Source organism: Andrographis paniculata, unplaced genomic scaffold, assembly GCF_009805555.1.
Source record: "Andrographis paniculata isolate CXL003 unplaced genomic scaffold, ASM980555v1 Contig70END, whole genome shotgun sequence".
Lineage (NCBI taxonomy): Eukaryota > Viridiplantae > Streptophyta > Magnoliopsida > Lamiales > Acanthaceae > Andrographis > Andrographis paniculata.
Window position 1 is genome coordinate 142553 of NW_026137607.1, and position 23473 is coordinate 166025.

At 25.8% G+C, this 23473-nt stretch overlaps 2 protein-coding genes and 1 long non-coding RNA gene across 3 annotated transcripts; 1 reads left to right on the forward strand and 2 right to left on the reverse strand.

Annotated features, from left to right (window-relative positions):
• Positions 1–7244: 7244 nt before the first annotated feature.
• On the reverse strand, positions 7245–13604 carry LOC127264482 (uncharacterized). Its single transcript, XR_007841728.1, has 3 exons — positions 13481–13604; positions 11071–12750; positions 7245–7555 (listed from the first exon to the last, which is right to left on the reverse strand). It is a non-coding gene; the product is annotated as an uncharacterized LOC127264482 (long non-coding RNA).
• On the forward strand, positions 11325–13079 carry LOC127264481 (growth-regulating factor 1-like). The gene is made up of 3 exons (XM_051294031.1): positions 11325–11460; positions 11648–11827; positions 11900–13079. The coding sequence occupies exons 1-3, from the start codon at positions 11325–11327 to the stop codon at positions 12754–12756; spliced, it is 1173 nt and encodes a 390-aa protein (XP_051149988.1). The 3' UTR covers positions 12757–13079.
• An 8561-nt stretch (positions 13605–22165) lies between the features above and the next one.
• Positions 22166–22998, reverse strand: LOC127264479 (basic leucine zipper 4-like). Its single transcript, XM_051294029.1, has one exon. It carries the CDS (start codon positions 22950–22952, stop codon positions 22521–22523), a length of 432 nt encoding a protein of 143 aa, XP_051149986.1. The 5' UTR covers positions 22953–22998; the 3' UTR covers positions 22166–22520.
• Between the last annotated feature and the right edge of the window lie 475 nt (positions 22999–23473).

A 23473-nucleotide genomic window follows, 5' to 3' on the forward strand; every position in this document is an offset into this window, starting at 1 on the left:
CCCCCGACATATCCACACTTCTTTTTTGGATTTATATTTTTATTTAAATAATAATACTCTCTTCTTTCTATTGGAAGGGCGACGTTTGTTTTCTATGTTTAAATTTTTAAATATTAATATTATATTGAACTATATTAAAAAAGATAAAAATACTTCTATTATTATGGTGAAATATCAAATTAATGATATTTGTATAATATATTATAAGTTGAAAAGATATTTATTATTTTAAGTAGATTGTATAATTATCAAATTATAAAATGATAATTTTATTTTGGAACGGATACAAATGGAAAATAGTAACATTTCAATGGGACGGAAGGAGTATTAGTATATGAAATTTTATTTAAAAATAATAATACTACCTCCGTCCCAGATACCGTGTCTGCTATACTGTAGACGCGATATTTTAGGAGGGGTGTAATTAGTAGATAATTAAGAATGTATTAGTGAAAATAATTATCCTATAATATAAATAATTATAAATTAAAATTAACATAACTAATTAGTTTAATTAAATTTAAAAAAAATAAAATAAAAAGTTTAAAATGAGATTAAAGTGTGTAATCATTTTCCAAAAAATGAAAATAATATGGTATATGGGACGAACAGAAACGGCAATGTGAACATGGTATGTGGTACTAAGGAAGTAATAATACTAGGAGCATATTTTTATTTAAAAACTTAAAAATCAAACAGTGAAAAAAGGGAAATTATTCCATTTTTTATATATTATTTTTAAATGGGAAAGTAGTGATGCAAGTAAAAAAAAAATTATAAATTGATTATTATTAATTAAAAATATGTAATAAAATTATTGGGTTAATTAAAATTTTCGAATACAGTTCACGATTTAAAATATTTGTTCCATTCGATTCAAATACCAAATACTACATAATCGTAAATACTCAACACTATTCAATAAAATAAATTTGAAATTTTAGATAATTTTATACGTGTGTGTATATAAACAATGCAATGTTAATTTGTATTCAAAAATTTATAAATACATACAATATATAATTAACATATATTCAATATTATTTAGTAAAATAATTTTATAAAATTAGAAACATTATACAACACACATTGCTAATTTGTAACCAATAATATTTTTATTTATTTATATATATACATATACATAAATAAAAATTTTATTTTCTTTAGTCCCCTAATTTCTCTTTATCATTTTAGTATAGTAGGTAGAGCCTGTATAAAAATTGTTCCGAATTTTTGGTCACAATAGGTCCTTTGGCACATAAATGTGTATATGATATATGTCCGGCACGCTGAAGCACACGTGTCCGTCGTCATATAGGTGGAAAAAAAGTATTTTACGAAACTAGAATGATAAAATGAGTAAATTAGGGAACTGAAAATAATTCTAGTGTGAACCATCGTCCCGTCATCATCCTCTGAAGCCACAGCGCCGCCCGCTCATGTTGGAACTTTTCAAACATTTAATTCTAAGCTCAGGATATATCGTATTTAAATAATTGAGATAATAAAATAAAACTAATAAATTTGACATGATTCCATTAGTGTTATCAGATTCAGATCTGCATATTAATTGGGGTATTATGTTCTTCAAACTTATAGCGCAACTCCTACAGAAAACCGTTGAAGGTTTCCGCCGTTACTGTCACGATAAGATATGATAAGTAATGAGTGTTGCGTCTAAACTTGTTACAACAATTTCTTATACTATCTACCTAACATTACAAATATCATTCAAATTTACAATATATTACACAAATGTCATTATCTTTATACTCCTTCCGTCCTACATATCATGTCCATATTGCCGTTTCTGTTCGTTCCACATCTTATGTCAATTTTGTTTTTTGGAAAATGATTAAGCATCTTAATCTCATTTTAAATTTTTTAATTTAATTTTTTTAAATTTAAATTAAATTAATTAATTATCTTAATCTTAATCTATAATAATTTATACTATAAATTAATTATTTTTACTAATGTATTTTTAATTATCTTATAATTATATTTATTCTAAATTCTCTTGTCTACTGTAATCAAAATGCCCAATATGACACGGAGAGAGTATTATATAATATTAATAAAGTTAATTTCGGTTTTTATACCGAGGGATCCATGCCCTATATTGAAATAAAATATTAGAAAAATAAATAAAAAATAATAGAAGGAAGGGGGTGTGGGTGGTTGACACGTCGCTGTCAGTAGTGGGGACCACAAATGTTATCCATTTGATTGTCTGTCTGGTTTGGCGCCAATGGATCATCCTTCATTACTTTCTTAATTCTGATTGGTTGAATGTTCTAGTACTCCACCCGTTCAAAATATTCTGGGCTTCACATCGTAGATATAAAAATTTAGGTAAAATATAATTAATAGATAATTAAAAAATATCTTAATAAAAATAATTATTATTTAGTAAAAATAAATACTTCTTCCGTCTTATAATAAATATTTATTTATTTTTTACATGTAGTTTTAGAAATATTAATATTATATTAAGACGTAGCAAGAATAAATTAAAAATGATTAAAATAATCTTATTAGTATGTGTGATATAAAGGTAATGACATTTATGTAATATATTGTAAATTGTAAGCGTATTTGTAATGTTAGGTAGATAGTACAGTTACTAAAAAAAAGAAATTGATACTTTTGTTATTGGTCGGACTAAAATGAAAAAAATAAATACTTTGTTGTGGGACGGAGAAAGTATATATTAAGATTAAGATTAATAAATAATTTAATTAAAATTAAAAAAATTATAAATTTTAAAATTTAAAATAAAATTAAAGTGCATAATTATATTTATATTAGATAAATAAAAATAAAAAATAGAAACAAATTATATGAGACGGACGAAATATTATTTTTATTTTTATTTTAATGTTGTATTTCTATGCTGTGCTGTTCTGTTAGGATTCCAATGCGATGATGATGTGAGTAATCACCTTTTCTCGTAGTTCATACCACCTCTACTCCACTCTTTTATTTTATCATAGTCTAACTACAATTGAGCGTGTTTGTTTGAAGGATTTGTGATGATTGACACTATTTATATAAATTTTTTTAAAAAAAATATATTTAATTAAATATTTATTTTTTTAAATATTATATTAAAAATTAATTTTATATTCAAAACATTACATCAATATATATTTATATCACATCATACAATTATTCAAATTCAAATTTTTTACTATTCACGTAATTTGTTGATGGCTAACAATTGTGTGGTACTACATTCTTCAGTTTAAATATAGTACTGCCTCCGTCCCACATACCGTGTCTACTACACTGTAGAAACAGTATTTTATGAGGGATATAATTAGTAGATAATTAAGAATATATTAGTGAAAATAATTATCCTATAATATAAATAATTATAAATTAAGATTAAGATAGCTAATTAGTTCAATTAAAATTTAAAAAAAAAATTAAAAATTTTAAAATGAGATTAAAGTGTATAATTATTTTTCCAAAAAAGGAAAGTGGCATGGTATATAGGACGGACAGAAACGGCAACGTGAACATGGTATGTGGGACGGAGGGAGTATTATTTTATTTTACAAATATGTTATACTCCCTCCGTCCCACTTCTCATGTCCACCTTTCCATTTTCATCTGTCCCACTTATTTTGTCACTTTCTTTTTTTGAAAATAATTATACACTTTAATCTTATTTTTAAAAATTTAATTTTTAATTTTTTTTAAAATTTAATTATACTAGTCAATTATCTTAATCTTAATCTATAATTATTTATATTATACGATAATTATTTTCACTAATACATTTTTAATTATTTACTAATTATACTCCTCCTAAATTCTCGTGTATACAATAACGTGGTCAAATTATCCGAGACGGAGGGAGTATTAATTACTCTTTCATTCGCAATACGGTGTCCTGTAAATATGAAAATTTAAAAGGAGTATAATTAATAATTAATTAAAAATATATTAATAAAAATAATTATTACTTAATAAAAATAATTTAAAATTAAGATAACTAAAAAAAGAAAAACAACCGAATAAATAGAATAGAAATGGAAAAGTGGCCACAATAAATGGGACGAAGACAATATTATTTTATAACAAATATAAAACACATATAGAAACTAATCCCCTTTGTATATTAGTCTCACTATTGTTCAATCCTTGATATTCAATCAATGTTACTAAATTTCAATTTTTAATTAAATATATTATTAACAAATTAAATCAAAATATTAAAAATATAGCACAAACTAGGACCCAATTTCATTAAAATTTGAGTTTGAGTTTAAATTTTGTGAATAATAAAAATTTTAATTACAAAAGTGTTTAGTAGTTTAATGAATAAAAAAAATTAATTAATAATGCAAGACTAAATTTAAATTTTAAAACAAATGCCCTATCAAACCCATATTGACTCGGTCAATCAAATATTTTACCTATTCCGCAATTACAATTTAATGTAATATAGGAGAGGGAAAGAGATCGTCTCCATAGAGATTGTGTTATTCACTCTTTCGTCTTCTAATGCAGTAAATATAAAGAGAATTTTCTTTTATTATCTAATGAAAATAAAATTACAAAGCAATTAAATTAAAGAGGAACCGACTATCAAGGGGATGTCTGGCTCAAAGGGTGATGCAGTTATGTCACTTGTGTTTTATCATTAATTCAATAAAGTTAATTCTTATTAAAGTATTAATAAATTTGTTATAGTTATCAACAAGCTCTGACAACCAATTTTTTCTTACAGTGTAGTAGGTAATCAAGGTACGACCATTAATTACCCCTAATTAAGCAAATAAACATAGGTGTGCCCAAAAAAAATATTGTCTAATCGCATTCTAATTTAGAAAAATCCAATTCAAAACAATTACTAAATAAGATGAGCAATTAGATTTGATTGTCTAACCCCCGTGAATGAACTATTCAACTCGGTTATCACCTATTCAAGTGCGAATACAATTACGGATATCCTACCTAAACTGACTTTAGATTATCATACTAATTCAAATATCGGTACCAAAATATTCAATCAATCTAACAATTACAAACGTTATTCTCAAAATTAGATAAATATTGATAATAAAAAGAACTTTTACGAAGAAAATTAAGAATCTCCAAAACAAAAGAACCAAAATATTATCACCCGTCAAACCAGTATCTATTCCATAATCAAATAACAAAGAATAAAAGAGAAAATAAAGTCATAGTGGGAGAGGAAAGTCTTCTCTGTCGATTTGCTCATGCGCTATCTATGAGTGTCAGTCTTCTACTCTTGTGTGCGTATGTGGTCTGACCGTTCTCATCTATTCTGCGTGTGATCCTCCATTTTTATGTAAAGAGGTTATAGGCCATGACTAACTAGGTCGTGCATACTTTCTTCTGCCAATTACGCCAAATTTGATATTTGCCCTCTGCACACACAAATAAACAATATTCATATAAATTAGATAGAATTCAATCAAAATCAATCAAATATCTCATATGATATAAACATAAAACGCATCACTTACACAACCTATAAGTCTGTCATTTTGATTTTGATTTGAATATAATATTTTAAAAAATATATATATATATATTGAATAATATTTTATTAAAAAAATAATATATATTTTTAGGGAGAATTATAATTATTATATATTTTAAAAAAAGTAAACTTAAAACTCTAAAAAGAACAAAGAGTGCAACTTTTAATCAAGGCCCTTGAAGTTGTCACTCGCACCTAAAAGTCGCACTTTCAGGCCATGTGAGTGTTTGCATAACTTCTTTTATTCCTTTTGTTTTTTCAATTTTTTTTTTATTTATTATTTTTTTTTCATCGTATTATTTTACTGGTATTGTTTTTTTCAAAGGACTATTCGTAGTTTAAATTTACTTTAACTGAATTAAAGTGTATATATATATATATCGTTTAAACCCGCGCTATGCACGGAATTATTATAATTAAATTTAATTATTATATTATTTTTATTTAACTTTATTAATATTTAAAATAAATAAAAAATATTTATATATATCTTTAACTAAATATGTATAAAGAGAAATTATTTTGTAATTATAATTTTATTGTTAATAATTTACTAAAGAAAATTTGCAAAAGAAGAATTGATCATATTAATTATAAAGATATATAAAAATACATATTAAATTATTTATACAAAGTAGATACTAAAAATAAAATTTATAAGATTAAAGTAGAATTTTATTATATTTTTTAAAATTTATTGTACAAAATTATAGAAAAATTGAGTAAAAACAATGTGAAATGTTAATTTCAATTTTTTTTATAAATTTTAAATTATTATTTCATATGACATGATGTACATAATCTATCAAATATTAATCTTATAAATAAATTAATTAATTTATAAGGTTAAAGTAGAATTTTATTATATTTTTTAAAATTTATTGTACAAAATTATAGAAAAATTGAGTAAAAAAATGTGAAATGTGAAATGTTAATTTCAATTTTTTTATAAATTTTAAATTATTATTTCATATGACATGATCTACATAATCTATCAAATATTATTTCTAATAAATAAATAAAATTTTTCATAAAGTCACCTAAATATAATTATTAGTTAGTAAAATAATATAATAGATTATAATAATTAATAAAAAATATATAAAATAAACTTATAAGTGTATAGATAAAATAAAATTATAACATCAAACTATCAATATTTATAACTACAATCGAAAGTGTCAATAATTATTATTTATTTTTAGATTTAAATAAATGAAAAAAGTTATATTATATGTAAAAATATTTTTAATTAGAAAAATTATGTAAAACAATTATATAACTTAATATTTTATTATCTTATTAGTTTTTTAATAGTTTTATAATTTTTTAAAAACATCATAGTATTATTATTTTTTTTATATCTGCTTCAAAAAAATAAATTAATTTGTAATTGTAACATTATTATTAGTAATCAAATAACGTTTAACAAAAATAAAATAAAATACACACACATAATATATAGAAATAAATACAAATTTTCAGACAATTTTTTCAATGACAACGGCACCTACAGACCTACTAAAACGAATATAATCAATTTGTATAAAATAGAAAAAAAATATGAGAAAGAGATGAAAATATTTATTTGAAAAATAGAATGGAAAAAGAAAATGCAAAAAAAATAAAATAAAATTGAACTATACATATAAATATAGGCATCTATTTTTTTTTTCAAATATTGTAAAATAATATAAATAAATTTATATTATGTTCAACTTCAATCAACGACAATAATTAAGACGATGAACAATTTCCGATGTCCACATAGCACTCTCTTTGGGTATAAATGAATATTACCTAATGAATACAAATATACACAAATTAGACAGTGAAAAAAAAAAAAACTATATTACGGCCCAAATTTAAAATAAATTGAAATTATAGCAAAAAGAATAAATAAAAATCAAGAGATTAGAGTGAAAAAACCCAAACAAATATATAATTGATTGGTGAAGATGGTGACAGTCTCTTCTAGCAGCGGTGGATCTCATCTCATCTTCTTCTTCTTCAAATGTTCACCATATACAAAATCTATGGTAAAAATAAATCAAGAGATTAGAGAGAAAAACTCAAACAAATGTAAAATTGATTGGTAAAGAATATGGAAAAACAAATGAGATGTATCTACTGTGATCTTCTTCTTCAGTACAAATTTGTCTCCCGTGTGATCTTCTTAGTCTATGATGATTTGTTTTATAAAATTTATATTGACTAAATCTGAAAAAAAAATAAAATATATTTTTCTCATATTAAAAATTAAATCTAAAACCACTCATTACCCATTATACAAACTGTTAAACACTAATTTCAAAACAAAAATTATCTATACTAAATTTTAATTTTTTTTCCTAAAAAAAAACTTATAAATTAAAAAAATAATTTATAAACTCCAAAAAAATGAGGAATCTGCGGCGTGGAGTCCACACCTTTGTGTTATATATAGGATATATAAAAAAAACATCCACTTCTAAAACTCACTTTTTTCTTTTTATAATTAAAATTTTTACTTTCAAATTATATTAAAAACAAAATAAGGGTGTTGATAATTTATAAGGAAAAAATATAGAAAATTAGCATTGTACTGATTTTTTAAATCAATATACATGAAATATAAAAGTAGTATATAATTTTATTCACAATTTATTTTTGTTACATGCTAAAATCAACAATAGCATGTTAGTTAATGCATGAATATATTATATCTTTTATATTATTTTTTCAAAATTATATTAATAAAAAATTTGATGAACAAATCATCTAATGTAAATGTTTTATAAATTAAAAATTAAAACTAAAGTCAACCCTAAAGATTTGAACTCAAGATTTTACTATGGTAGATCTACCTACATCACTAAGTTATATATTTTAATATTTATATACATCAAATAAATCATATATATAAAAACTATACACATATAACATAAATATATAACAAACTCCTATCGATATTGAGTTCTGAGCGACGTTCCTCTCCAGAACCGGCCTTGCTCCCTCCGCCCATTTAAAAATAAATATTTATTTTTTTTTTCATAAAATTTAATAAATATTGTATTATAATTATAGTTGATGATAATTTTAATGTGTAAAAACTATTTTACCATTAGATGTGTAAAACTAATGTAAAAATATTGATGTAAATAAGTATAGATATAGAGATATTTGTAATGTATAGTGGATCCATACATATTAAAAAAGATAAAATATTTTATATTTGACCAATAAAAAATGACAAAATATATAACTATCAAGTGAACAAAAAAAAAATATTACTCACTCCTTCCCGTATGAAGATTACTGTTTACTTTTTGCACGTAAATATTTTAATATTAGTATTATATTGAATTACAGTGAAAAAGACAAAAATACCTTTATTAGTATTGTTTAATATAAAAATAATGACATTTGTGTAATATAGTGTAAGTTGAAAGAGTATTTATTACGTTAGTACAATTATTAAATTAAAAAATAATAATCTTATTTTGGAACAGACAAAATTGAAAAATGACAACGAATAGAGTATTTTTTAAAAAAACAAAAAACAAAAAAAGCTTTTATTTTACATCAACAAAAATATATAAATTGAAAAAACCTAAAAATATGTAAAATATTTTAAAAATGAAATTAGGAGAATAATATTGGAGTTGGAGATCCACAAACGACAAAATATACAACTGCAATAATGAATACATCACTCACCCATTATTTGCACAAGTACTTTCTACACAATTCAAATATCCAATCAAAACCACGTTTTATTTCACAAACCTTTATGATTAAATATAGATTTCTTCTATATTGCCTCTGTTACACATAAAATTTCCATTGTTTTTCTATAAAATTTGTCAATTTTTTTTTTAAAAAATATAATTATATATTTTAAAATTAATAATTAAATTATTTAATTATAATTAATTTTAATTAATAATTATTTTTACTAATATATTTTAAATTAATTATTAATTATAATTTATCTAAAGTTTCATATCTACAGTAATATGAACACTTTTTGTGGGACATGTGAAGTAACAACTATTATTATTAATAAAAAAAATTGTTCATATATTTTACATACAAACACCCTATTTTTATATTTTGAAAATTAATAAGGTATATTTATTTTGTGAAATAATTTAAATAAATATTTTTTATATGAATATAAAAAATTGTATACAAAATATAAAAATAATAAATATATATATTTTTAAACCACTCAAATAGCATAACCAAAATGTACCCAAAGTATATTAAAGATGCATCATTCCCTAAAAATATTCTCATAAAATATAGTAATACATACACACTCAACCAAAAAACATATATATCAGTCCTTATAATATTAATTGTATTTTACAATAAAAATTTAACATTATAAATACTAGACAGACATACTCTCACTCTTTATCAAACATTAAAAAATATACTTTATATCACTCGTTAATCCATTTCGAAGGATTACATTTATCCTAACATTAAAAATATTTTTATATAAATATTATTATATTAATATTTTTGTCATTTTTTTTAATTTATACTATATTTTGATATTTCCTCCGTCCTGTTGAAAGGATGATGTTTGCTTTTTTTCAAATAGATTTTTAAATATTAGTATTATATTGAATTGTATTAAAAAAGACAAAAATTACCCTATTGTAATATAAAAGTGACATTTGTGTAATATATTGTAAGTTGAAAGAGTATTTATTATCTTAGGTAGGTAGTACAATTACTAAATATGAAATAGTAACCTTGTTTTGGGATGGACGAAAATAGAAAATGATAACTTTTCAATAGGACGAAGAGAATATAATAATTAATATTCAAAGATCTAACACGCAAAAAAATAACTATGACCTTTAAAGGCGGACGGACGGGTAGTATTACTTTTAATTTGGAATCTTAAAAAATTTTGATACTAGTTTTTTATTATTTATATAGTACTTTTTTTTTCCTCTTTTGTTTTCACAAATACAATGTAAAAAATTATTTAACAAGAAAAAAAATAAAGCTATCAAAATTATATCTCATACAAAACTATACTAAAATAAACAAAGCTCTTAAATACATAATACTCCCTCTCGTAATAAAAGAACCATTTGTTTTTTCACGTAATTTTTTTTAATATTAATATTATATTAGTTATAATAAAAAAAGATATCAATATTCTTATTAATATGATATAATATAAAAATAATATCTATGTAATATATTATAAATTGTAATATTATTTACCATGTTAAACATGTAGTACAATTATTTAAATTTGAAAATAATATCCTTATTTTGAGACAAATAATAAAAAATGATATCTTTCTTATAAAACAGAAAAAATATATAAATTTTGTACGATTATAAAAAATTAATAATTCAATATAGTATTATTTTTTATATTATAATTCAATTATCTATACATAATGTAAAATACATATTCATTAAAAATATATATAAATAATAAATAACAGTATTTATTGATTTCCCATTTCCCAATAGGTAGCAAGATAGTGTTATGTATAGAAACAACACTAGTTAATGTATTTCTTGTCACTAACCTTTCAGACAGCACCCCCATCTCCATTCTCTCTCCTCCTCTTTCTCTCTCCATGCTTTTCCCTGGACAAACATCAAAACTAATAAATCACACTCTGCACTGCAGCCAAAAGAAAAAAAAGAAAAGATCTTTAAAAGAAATGGCAGTAGTGCTTCCTCCAAGAAGACCAATTCCCTTCTGTCTTCAAATGCAGTGACTCTCCTCCACCCCCCACCCCCCACAACCCCCCATTTCACATCTCCCTTTCTTCCTTACATGGATTTTAACGTTGTGGGCTTCGACAATCTGCCATGCCCAAATCCTGCAACCTTCGGATCTCACAGAACTGAAAATCAAGATTTCAGAGACTTCAAATTGGCCAGAACTTCTTCCCCTTCTGCAACTGTTTTTGGTGAGCACTTCCCTTTTTCATGGGTTCTTGATGCTTTTCTTACTTTGGCAAAAACGGTTAAGTTTCTGTGGGAATACTGACCCAATCTATAATTGGGGCATATTTTTCTTTTGTTGTTTTCTTGGACTGAAACCCTAGTAACTAACCTAGCTCCTCCATTGTTGACGATGGTATGTCTCTGTCTCAGGTTATGGCTGTACATCTAGAGGGCCCTTCAGTCCTTCCCAATGGATGGAGCTTGAACACCAAGCACTGATCTACAAATACATCTCTTCTAATGTCCCGATTCCTAATTATCTCTTGAATCCCATCAGAAAGGCTGCTGCTGCTTACTCTGCTTTCCCACCTGCCTTCACTGCCAATTCTTGTAAGAGATTTGATAATTTTAACTTTGTCTTGGGGACACCTTTTGTTTAGTGACTGTGTTGAGTTCTTGCAGTTGGGCTGCATTTGGGGTACTGCAGCAATGATCCTGAGCCGGGGCGGTGCCGCCGCACCGACGGCAAGAAGTGGCGGTGCTCCAAGGAGGCGGTGGCTGATCAGAAGTACTGTGAGCGACATATGAACAGAGGCCGCCACCGTTCAAGAAAGCCTGTGGAAGGCCAATCCGGCCATTCCTCCACCACTAAGCCGCCGGCGACAACACCTCCCTCGACGGCGGCGGCGGCGCCGCCGCCGCCGAACCACCATCAATTCAACACCTTGCAGACTGGTTATGATCTTCAGCATTATCACCATAAGATAGGTTCCAAACACCATTCCCAGTCAGAATTAGGATTAGTTTATGACGAATCATTGCTCGGTAGCCAAGGAAACCGGTCGGAGCTACGGCAGTTCATCGACAACTGGCCTAAATTCCAGGGCGAACATCGCTCCGGCGTCGCGGCCTGGCCGGAAAAAGCTACTCATCTCTCGATTTCCATCCCTACAACTGACTACGTCCCCTCCGCCGCCGCGTCGTCTCCGATGAATCGAAAATTCGCTGCTTCCTCATCTCAGGAGCTCGAGATGGGATTGGAAGTCGGCATTGCCGACAAACTAAAGCCAATGCCGAGCTGGGTTCCGATTTCTTGGGAGTCGCCGATGGGAGGGCCTTTAGGCGAAGCTTTGCACGCCAAAAGTAACGACCCCGGCAGCTGCAAGAATTCAAAGCCACTCAATCTTATGGATAGCCTTCCGGCATCGCCGAAAGGAATTCTAGCAGAAAGTAGCAACAAGAGATTCGACGCAGCCGGTCGTTGCATTGGCTTCATCTGTCCCGGAACTGCAATCAATCCTTCCTTGCCTGCACTGTAATTCGACAAAAAATGGAAACGGAATCAGAGTTGTATCAATGGTTAGAACTTGCAAGTGCCTTTCTAGTATGTAATAGTTTGCGTAATTTCTTCTTCTCTACTGTTTGTGCTTCCATCAATGTTTGTAGCAATTAAGATCTTGACACCAGACATTGAATTGCCTCAAAACTGATTTAAATGCTTGGGGGGATAGTACGTGAAGATGAATCAATTAACTGTCTGGTGGATGGTTGGAAGGAAGCATGGTGGTGGGTGAGGATGAAATGCTTCTGTTCTTCGATGTCTACAGCTTTGTAATATTAATAACTCACAATCCATCTCATGAATTTATGGCCAACACATATATATTACCCTACAAAAACTTATTGCTTGCAGATTGAAACGCCTGTCGAGCATTTAATCAGATGCAGAAATGCACTTTTCCAATTTCAATTACATAACCTAATTTGAATTCCAATTACAGTTACATAACCTAATTACTAATCTGTGTATTTGTGAAAATCAGAAGTTTTGCAGAAACACTGAAAATCAACAACGTATATGCATAAATAAAGCAGGAATCTGACGGCTAGACAGTTAAGAATAAGGAATTGCTGTATAATCATGGATTCTCCATCTCCACTTCATCCATATCAAAATGAAGAACCAAAAACATAAAAACAACTAATAAATTTGATCATTTCAACGTTGATAAACAGAAGTAGGAGCCTGAAGGAGAAAAGTACCTTGGAGGAGGAGAGGAAGCAGATCAGATCGAAACTTCGACAGCAATGCTCGAGGAGAAATGGCTTCTTAGAAACCCTAACCCTTAATTAGGGAAAAATAATCGTTCGTTAGAACAACACCCCGAAAGCACATTAGGAATTAAGTTTACAAAATTACTCCCGAAGGAATATTTGGTCGGCCCAATTAGGCCCAGTCATTCCCCACTTGTTTATTATGATTTTTTTTATTTATTTTAAAACCCAAATTGGAAGCCCGAATTCAATAAAATATTCCCTATCCACATAGAGTAAATATTTACTTTTGGCGCGATATTTAAAAAAAAATAATATTTTATAATTATAATGGGTAGTTAAAAGTAGTGTAATGATATTTGTACCTTTACTTTTTGGTGTAAAAGTAATGATGTGATGTAAGAGTATTTGTGGAAAAAAGGTGAGGTATTTAATAAAAGGGTAAATTGTTTTTTTTAGTTCCGTATCTGTCCCATTTTTATTATTTTGGAACTTTAAATGGACCATGTCTGAAAATAGTTTTGTAAGTAAAATTTTTCCACTAAAATGGTCATCCGGTGCCGGACTCGCCACGCTGGCAGCCGTTGCTGACGTGGCTAACATGTCATCACCACGTAGATGCCAGTCAGAGGACCATTTTAGCGGAAAATTTTTTACATGCATGACTATTTTTGAGACAGAGTCCATTTAAATGTCCTAAAATTGATAAAGAAAATCATACCTAAAAAATAGTTTACCAAGATATTAAAAACAATAAAAATCCAAGTATTGCTGACGCGGCATCTACGTGGCAATGATAGGTCAGTCGCGTCAACGCCACGTCAGCAACGGCAGGCCAACGTGGCGACTCCGGCACCGGAGGACCATTTTAGCGAAATTTTTTTTACTTACAGGACTATTTTCAGATAGTCCACTTAAAGTCCTAAAATGATAAAAGATGTCAGATACAAGACTAAAAAAAAACAGTTTATCCTTAATAAAATATTACTTTGTAATTGAACGTCCCAAAATAGAAATATGTATATTTCCTAACTGGATAGAGGGAGTATGATATTCTAAATATTTATTATTGTACTTTGAATTTTATTTTAGTAACCACCGAGCTAATAGCTTGTATATTGAGTTCGACAAAACAAGTTACACTAATCGAACTCTGTGTAGCAGAAAAAATCCGGACGCGTAAAAAGTTTGAATCCATCCTATGGTTTATATAAATATCATTGGCTAATTGGTTATCATCTCATTTTACATATGCATTATACTACTTTCCCCGACTCAAGACAATAGTCTTATTTATTATTTTTGTCCGTCCCAAAACAATAGTCTTATTTTCATAAATAATCATACCGCCATAAAACTACCTCTACTTTTTCATTTTTATTACGCAATTGCCACTACTTTTTACACTAATACACTCACAAGGACAAAAAAATATTTTATCTATATTTTTTACCAACTATCAATATAATATCAATATTCCTTAAATCTAGTGCCCAACTCAATTAAGACTATTTATGAGACGAATGAAGTATTAATTTTTGTAAAATATTTCTTAAAATAGGACCATTTAAAATATTCACTCCCTCGGAAGGATTCCATTTTAAAATCATCATTAGAATATTATTTCTTTTTAAATTATTTTATCGAAAATTATACACGATAAGAATTATAAAAAATATAATTAAAAGTGAATTGATTCCAAAGTTGAAAAGTTATTTTTATTTTTTACCACTATAAATTTTTTATTTTATGAGACATAATAGTTAAAGATGTCATAAGGTGTATCCAATTTAATTATTAGGAAGTGCTTTTGAAATCCCCACACCTAAGGCTCCATTAATTAATTTTTTCCACAAATTTATCTTTACAAAAGGAGAGAAATTTATAAATATTTCTTTTTTAAAAGCAATTTTGTTACTGTTTTTATTTTTATTTTTCGAAATTATGCGTCACATACACACATCACATTCATATACATACATACAAAGAGTAAAAGGTCCTACCCAATATTATTTTTTTTTAAAAAAAAATTATAATTTTAATGAATTTTGACCATTTATTATCGCTTTTTATATAAAATAATTTTATAAATTATATTTAAAATAATTAAAAGATTGTAAATCGTCAAAAGTTTTGTTACCGTTCATATAAAAAATATTTTTTTTAAATAACGAATAAAAAATTGTGTAAGTAATATAAAAATAATAAACATGTATAATATATTAATTTTTTTAAAAAAATATATTTTTGGAGAATTGTAGAAAAACAAATTCATACTATTTATAAAAAATACTCTCTCTGTCTATCCAGTGTGTATATATATATATATATATATCTATTTTTGTATTTTAGTCCGTCCCCTAACAAAGTATCTATTTTTTTTAAGTAACTGTACTATCTACCTAACATTACAAATACCCTTACAACTTACAATATATTACACAAATGCCATTACATTTATATCACACATACTAATAAAGTTATTTTAATCATTTCTACTTTATTCCTACTATATCCCAATATAATACTAATATTTCTAAAATTATGTGTAAAAAGCAAATGGATACTTAGTTCCTGGACGGAGGGAGTATTATTTTATACACAAAGTACAAAAATAAATGTTAAAATTTTACTGTTTATGTGATAATAAGGGTTTGCCACTTAGCATTTTTGAATGGAACGATTTTTTATAAATAATTTTAAAAAATTAAAATATATGACACATGTTAATATTATATAATATACTTCATTCATCCTACATAATTTATTCATATTTTATATTTTCGTCTATCTCACATAATTTGTTATTTTTTAAAAAAATATAATTGTACACTTTAATCAAATTTTAAATTTTAAATATTTATAATATTTTAAATCTTAATTAATTTAATTATCTTAATCTTAATCTATAATTATTTTTACTATACAATAATTATTTTTATTAATATATTTTTTAATTACTTACTAATTATATTTTATCTAAATTTTTGTGTCTACAATAATACGCTCATCTTGCATGAGACGGAAACAATATATTTTTTTATTTTTTATTTATAAAAAATCAAAAATTTAATACAAAATATTATTTTTGTTTTCATCAACATAATTTTTTAAACTTAACATAAAAAAATTACATAAATCCAAAAATAAAATGTGAAATACCCTAAATATAACAATAATAAAATAATATACCAACTCTAGAAATGTCTTTATTTATTTATTTATTTCTATATTTAAATTTTGTAGACTATCTTTGGGACTTTATTTTGATTTGATGGGACAACATATCCATTCGAGGGTTATGCCGACTATCCTTTTTAATATATCATCAATTTGTCTACGTAAATAAATATCCTCACTTTGGATTTTTATTTTATTTTATTTTATTTTGAAATAAAATAAAATAAAAAGTTAAAGCTGATTTTAAGATCTTACAATATATAAAAAATAATAATAATAAAGTAATATTGAATATGCTTAGACTGAATGTAGTCGTTCTATATCTATATATTCATTTATTTTTTACACGAAATTTTAGAAATATTAGTATTATATTGAGATAAAGTAGAAATAAAGATAAAACGACTAAATTAATCCTATTAGTATTATATGATATAAAAGTAATGACATTTGTGTAATATATTGTAAATTAAAAGGATATTTGTAATGTTAAGTAGATAGTACAATTAATAAAAAAAAAAATGAATACTTTGTTACGGGACAAACCAAAATAAAAAAATAAATAGATTGTTAAGGGACGAATGGAGTATTTGGTACTTAAAAATTATACTGTCATTTTACTTCGTTTATATATAATAGTTCATTGTTTTTTCTGGAGAAAATTTTTACATATTTTAATTATATTTTAACTTTTATAATTTATAATTTATAATTTATTAATTTTTTAATTTGAATATAAAATGATTTATATTTATACTGTTATATTTTTATTAATATAATATATTTTTTAATTATTTATTTATTATACCATTTCCTAAAATTCCATATCCACCATGCATAGGACATAGAGAATAACATTTAACAATGGGTCTAATATATTCAAGATATAATTAAATAATTTATTTATTTATTATACAATCTATGATTCAATATAAAATATATATATTTTTAATAAATATATTACATCAAACTATTAATTAAACTAAATTATAAACGAAACACACCTAAAATTTGATTTGGTATATATTAGGATTTCAAGTAGTATTGAATTAATTATTTGATTTAAATAGATTCTAGTTGTGTTTTTTTATAGTTTAATTTTATTTTTTAACATTATTTTGAATGTGATATTTCATTAAAAATATATATATATATAGATTTTATAAAAAATTATTATCGTACTTTAATAAGTAATTAAGAAATGTATTATTAAAAATAATTATAGATTAAGATTAAAATAACTAAATAGTTTAATTAAAATAAAAAATTATAAATCATGAATTTTAAAATGTAATTAAAGTGTATAATTATATTTTTAAAAATAAAAGACAAATTATGTGAGACAGACTGAAACAGAAAGAGTGAATAAATTATATAGGATTGGGAGAATAATAATTTGTTTGTTCAGTGTTTTGATTTGAATTTATTTTTTTACGTGAGATATAAAAAATTATCTAAGTAGTATATAAATATTATTTTATGTTGAGTGTCATTTTTTATGAAATGATAGAATATTATATTATATATACTCCCTCCGTTCCATAAGTAAATATTCATTTGTTTTTTGTATTTAGTTTTAGAAATATTAGTATTATATTGAAATATAGTATGAATAAAGTAGAAATGACTAAAATAACCTTATAAGTATGTGTGATATAAAGGTAATGACATTTGTGTAATATATTGTAAGTTGTAAGGATATTTGTAATGTTAAGTAGATAGTACAGTTACTAAAAAAAAGAAAATAAATATTTTATTATGAGACAGACTAAAATAAAAAAATTAATATTTTATTGTGGAACGAAAAGAGTATTAAGAATCGTATCGAAAAAAATACAGCAAACATTTGTTGCATATGTTTTCAACTTCATTGTGACATTATTATTGATCAGTCGTTCTTATTTAAAAATATATCTCATTAAATACTTTTTTTCTATTTAAAATATTATATAAAAAATTATTTTCAATCCAAACCATTATAATTAATACTTATTTATATAAGTTAAATAATAATATTTTTATTTCTAAATCAACCTAAAATTTTAAAACATTTCCAAAATTTATCTACCTGTAGAAGTATCATTTTCAGTTGTGTTTGTTAGTGGGATTTTCACTGTTGATTCCATTTTTTTTCCCCAAAAATATCAAATCAAAAACTTATTTTTCATTTTTTATATTATACTAAAAATCAATTTTACATTCAAAATATCACATCAACACTTATTTATATCACATCATACAACTATTCAAATTCAAAATTTTACTATTCAAATCCCAATTCAAAATCCAAACCCCGAAACAAACACACCCTTAACTGTCACCACAGATTTTGTCACTATTTTTCCAGCCCAACACTTTGAAGATAATTTCGATTCGAATTTTAGGATATACGTTGCGTGAAATAAAGTATAAATTATATATATATATATATATTTCCAATTGAAATTTAATTCCTTCAACACGACAAGAATATTATATTTAGTTTGGATTTTCTTATGTCTCTTCCTATCCCAAATAAATATTAAATAAATGAAAATAATTTACATATTTTATATATTATATATGTTGGGAAAGTGATTTATCGAATAAACACATTCGAACATTTTTAAGGGCCAACTTCGTACGCGGTTCAAAGTTATAACCACGTTTTAACAACGAAAGACAATGCAGAACATAAAACAACAATGAGACAAGGTGTTTGTTAACACGGTTCGATTATCAACCAATCTACATCCAGGGATACCAATCCAGGAGATATTCCACTAATCAGTGCTGATTAAGGACAAAAACAACATCAACTCCTTAAACCCTGTTGAGATATTTAAATATTCAGTTTTAGATTTAATAGATTTATGTCTAAATTTGATCTCATAGATTAGATTATTTAGATTTGAGTATATCGAGTCTATTTTGTATTGCCTATATATAGGCTATTTCTTTTGATATCAATAAGACAATTTCATTATTTTTCCCCAAAATTTCTGACAAACCCAAAAAAACTATCATGGTTAATCTAGGAAAATACATCAACAGGTTCACGTTGTCACAAACGCGTACCGGCAACGACCATATGCATAGCAGCTTAGAGTTTGATCATCCTCTACGGTTAGAATTCCATTATCTCCGATATCCGTCGACCTCTCCGGTGGATTTCAATGTTAAACAACAATTCAAAACATGGAGAAAATAGGGAGAAGGATGAGAGCACACACAATAATTTCTCGCTCTATATTTTGGCTCTCAAACCTCCACAAAATTTTCTTTCATTTGGTTGTGTATATCATACAACATTGGAAACAACATACCTCACATTAATTTTCCTTGGCATAGAAATAGATGGAGTGTTCTCCAATGATTCTGTACGAGACTGACCATTTTCAAAATGTCATGTTTAACTCTTGTGGGCATTTAAAAGTTTAGATACAATGAATAATGCTAAACCCACAAATTTATACTGCAACACGGTTGCAGCGTGTTGCAGTGACGGTCTTGCTGCAACATCAGACTACTTAAAAAAAAAAAAAACTTAATTACAGAGAAATAAAAAACATTTTTGTCCATTGTGATAAAGACTTAATGCACATCTTAATATATATATATATATATTGGAAGTAATCCTCAGTTTCAAAGCTATATATAAAGTGGTGGACATATATTTTATTATTTTAATTTTGAAATTTATGAAAGATATATAAGTCTCTTTTAAAAATTTTAAAAATAAAAAAATAATAGAGAAAAAAAGCCAGAGCAAGAAAATTCTAGGCCTTTGTGAAACTTTTTAATTGACAGCTGTAATGGAGTTTTTTCAAAGTGTCCATAAAGGGCATTTTTTTAACAAAATTCTTTTACTATGTAAAATTATTATTTTTAATAAAAATTTATATATTCTTTTTATTTTTATATATAAAATATACTACGGGTTTGTTTAATTTTTTCTTTAACTAATATTTTAATACGATGTTTTATAAGTAAATATAGAGCAATATTTTTCTATTAAAAATTGTAATGATAAAGTATTTTTATTTTTAGTTCAAATCATAACCAAACAAATTATACATTCAACAACTCTTTTAAGTATATATATAAAAGAAAATACAATAGCATAATTATATAATAATATATATTGAAAATAATAGCCTTAATTAACAGTAATTTTAACAGTGATAAGAACAAGAATATAAAAATTAATAATATTATTAACTTTGTCATATGTTTTGAATGTTTATTTATATTAATAATTATAATATAAATATTACTTGAAAGTCTTTTCTCTATTTTTTTTTTTTTGTAAAGTTAAAGCCTAACATTTGATCTTTTGCGAGTGAAATGTGAATATACAAAAATGATTAATTAATCAATTGGATAATATGTATATATACGTATATATATATATGCCACGTGTATATGGTTGATTGGGAGGGTGTTTGATGGGTCCAATGCACCATACACACCCTACAACGTTGAAATATATGACTGCGCATATTTCAGTGTACACGTGGAACTCTTTAGATTCTCTGCAATAATTAATTCATCAATGTGTTAGAACCAACTGTGCTCTGTTTGTCTGTCGGTTGCAACATATTCTACTTCAGTCATTAAAATTTATCCATATTTGACCGGTCAACTTTTTTTTTTTAATATTAAAAAAAATATATTATAGTAAAAGTAAAAAAATAGAAAATTTGATATTTTTAATTAAAAAAAATGTGGATATTTTTTTACAATTAAAAAAGAAAAATAGATAGAAATTTGGATGATAAAAAGAAGTATTATTCAATATGTATATAATTTTAAATATCAAATTAATTAATTATTTATAATTTTTATTAGTATATTTAAAATTAATTCAAATTCAAAATTTTATTATTAAAAATCTCAAATTTAACTCTCAAACCTAGTTGAGTATAGATTAATCTTTTTTTTATTCAAATTTATTTTCACTTTTTATTTTTAATTACTATTTAAATTTATTATCGTTTTTTTTTAGTAAAAATTATTGTTTCTTCTACTTCTTTTTTTTATTGTAAAAAGTAAAGTTTCTGTTTTCATATATTTTTTTAAAAATCCGGCTCAGTCAAATGAACACACAATTGAAATATTATATTATTGGGCAGTACATTTATTTGATTCTTATTGTCACGGTTGAATGCATAAATATTAAAATTAGAAGATTTAACAATAATTAATTGATAGAAATACACAAATAAATAATTCTAGGTTAGAATAGAGTGTTTTTTGTGTTTTGATTTTTTATAATTTTAAAATAAAATACGTATTTGATGCCATATATATGTAAGTATATATATATTTATACATATATTTATGTGCCAAGTAAATATTTCACCAAGAATCTGTATATCCTATCTTTAGCTAAAGGGACTTTTCGAAAAGGAGATTTCGAATAAGGAATAATAATGACACGAGTTGATCATTAATGATGATTATGATTATATATACACACACAATTGATGGTAATAATTACACATGACTCATCTTCCTTAATCAACCAATAATAATAATAATAATCAACTAACAAAATACAAACCAAATATTAACATTAAATTTTCAAAAAAAGAGACACAAAATCCAAAACCCTAATAGGACGAAACCAACCCTCAATTTGTACACGACCAATCCATCCATGCAACGACACGTGGCATTTCAAAATACTCGAAACCACCAAACATTAATTGCTTAATAATAATAATCATAGTAATAATAATAGTTCGATCTGCCGATGGGATATTATCCTCTGCTCCAAATGAATATATATATATATATATAAATGTGTATTAATTAGAGGGATAATAATTAACGTTAATTTCTTTTTTAGGTAATAATTATAATATCATAGTTGCAAATTTGGCGGTAAGATTTGTCGTAAACCGGCGAGCCTGCGTTGGAGGAAAATCGACTCGGTCAGGAGCCGGTTCGAGTGGCGCTGGACGACGTGGCAGTCACGGGTGAGCGAGCAAAGCCGGTTTTTGAGTTCCCGGTTCTCGAGTCTAAGCCGGTTCGCCTCGTTCGTGAGATTGTCTAAGTGGGTCTTCTTGCGCCACCGCGACCGGCGGGCGGATTCCCGGTTCGACATCTTCCGGCGGTTCTTGCGCTCCTCGAGGGAGTAAACCGGACCGGCGCGGTTGAATGTGTCGGAGCTGGAAGTGGAGGGAATGGACGGCTCAGATTGAAGGAGGGAGAAGAGCTCGTGGATATCGGACGGAGAGAGAGAGTGCTCGAGAACCGGGAGTTGGAATGCGACCGGGTTCTCCGTGGCCATCATGACTGGACCGGGTTTAGGGCTTCTAAGAGAGGACCGGAGGGAGGAAAGGAGGGGAAAAGGGAAGAAGTGAGGTGAAGGGGAAGGGTATTTATGGAGGATTGGAGGGGTATTTAGGTGGGTCCCATTATATATACTATATTTTATTTTATTTTTAATTCTAAAAGAACAAACTAGTATTTCTATTCAATGATTCCACATTTTAGTATAGTAAAAGGATTTATTTTGATTTAATTTTTATATTTAATTATTTATATATATATATATATATTACACAGACCTGTTATTTTTTTGCATTGTTTTTTCATTTTTTTTAAAAGATAGTATATGATAAATTACATTCTAACAGGAGTATTTATTTTTTATACAAAATATCACCTGTCATGATTATTTAATTTTAAAAAATATTAATTAAAAACTATCAGAATATGCTGTAATTTTTTTTTTTTTGGTCATAATTTTAAATATTTATTATAATAAGTATTATTATACATGACATAGCCAGACAAGTGAATACTGAGATC

Bases quoted from the DNA above. Each gene is read 5' to 3' on its own strand.
- LOC127264481 (XM_051294031.1), top strand. From the start codon at position 11,325: ATGGATTTTAACGTTGTGGGCTTCGACAATCTGCCATGCCCAAATCCT. The intron at 11,461-11,647 runs GTGAGCACTTCC...TCTCTGTCTCAG, and splicing joins CCCTTCTGCAACTGTTTTTG to GTTATGGCTGTACATCTAGA. The intron at 11,828-11,899 runs GTAAGAGATTTG...GAGTTCTTGCAG, and splicing joins TGCCTTCACTGCCAATTCTT to TTGGGCTGCATTTGGGGTAC.
- LOC127264479 (XM_051294029.1), bottom strand. From the start codon at position 22,952: ATGATGGCCACGGAGAACCCGGTCGCATTCCAACTCCCGGTTCTCGAG.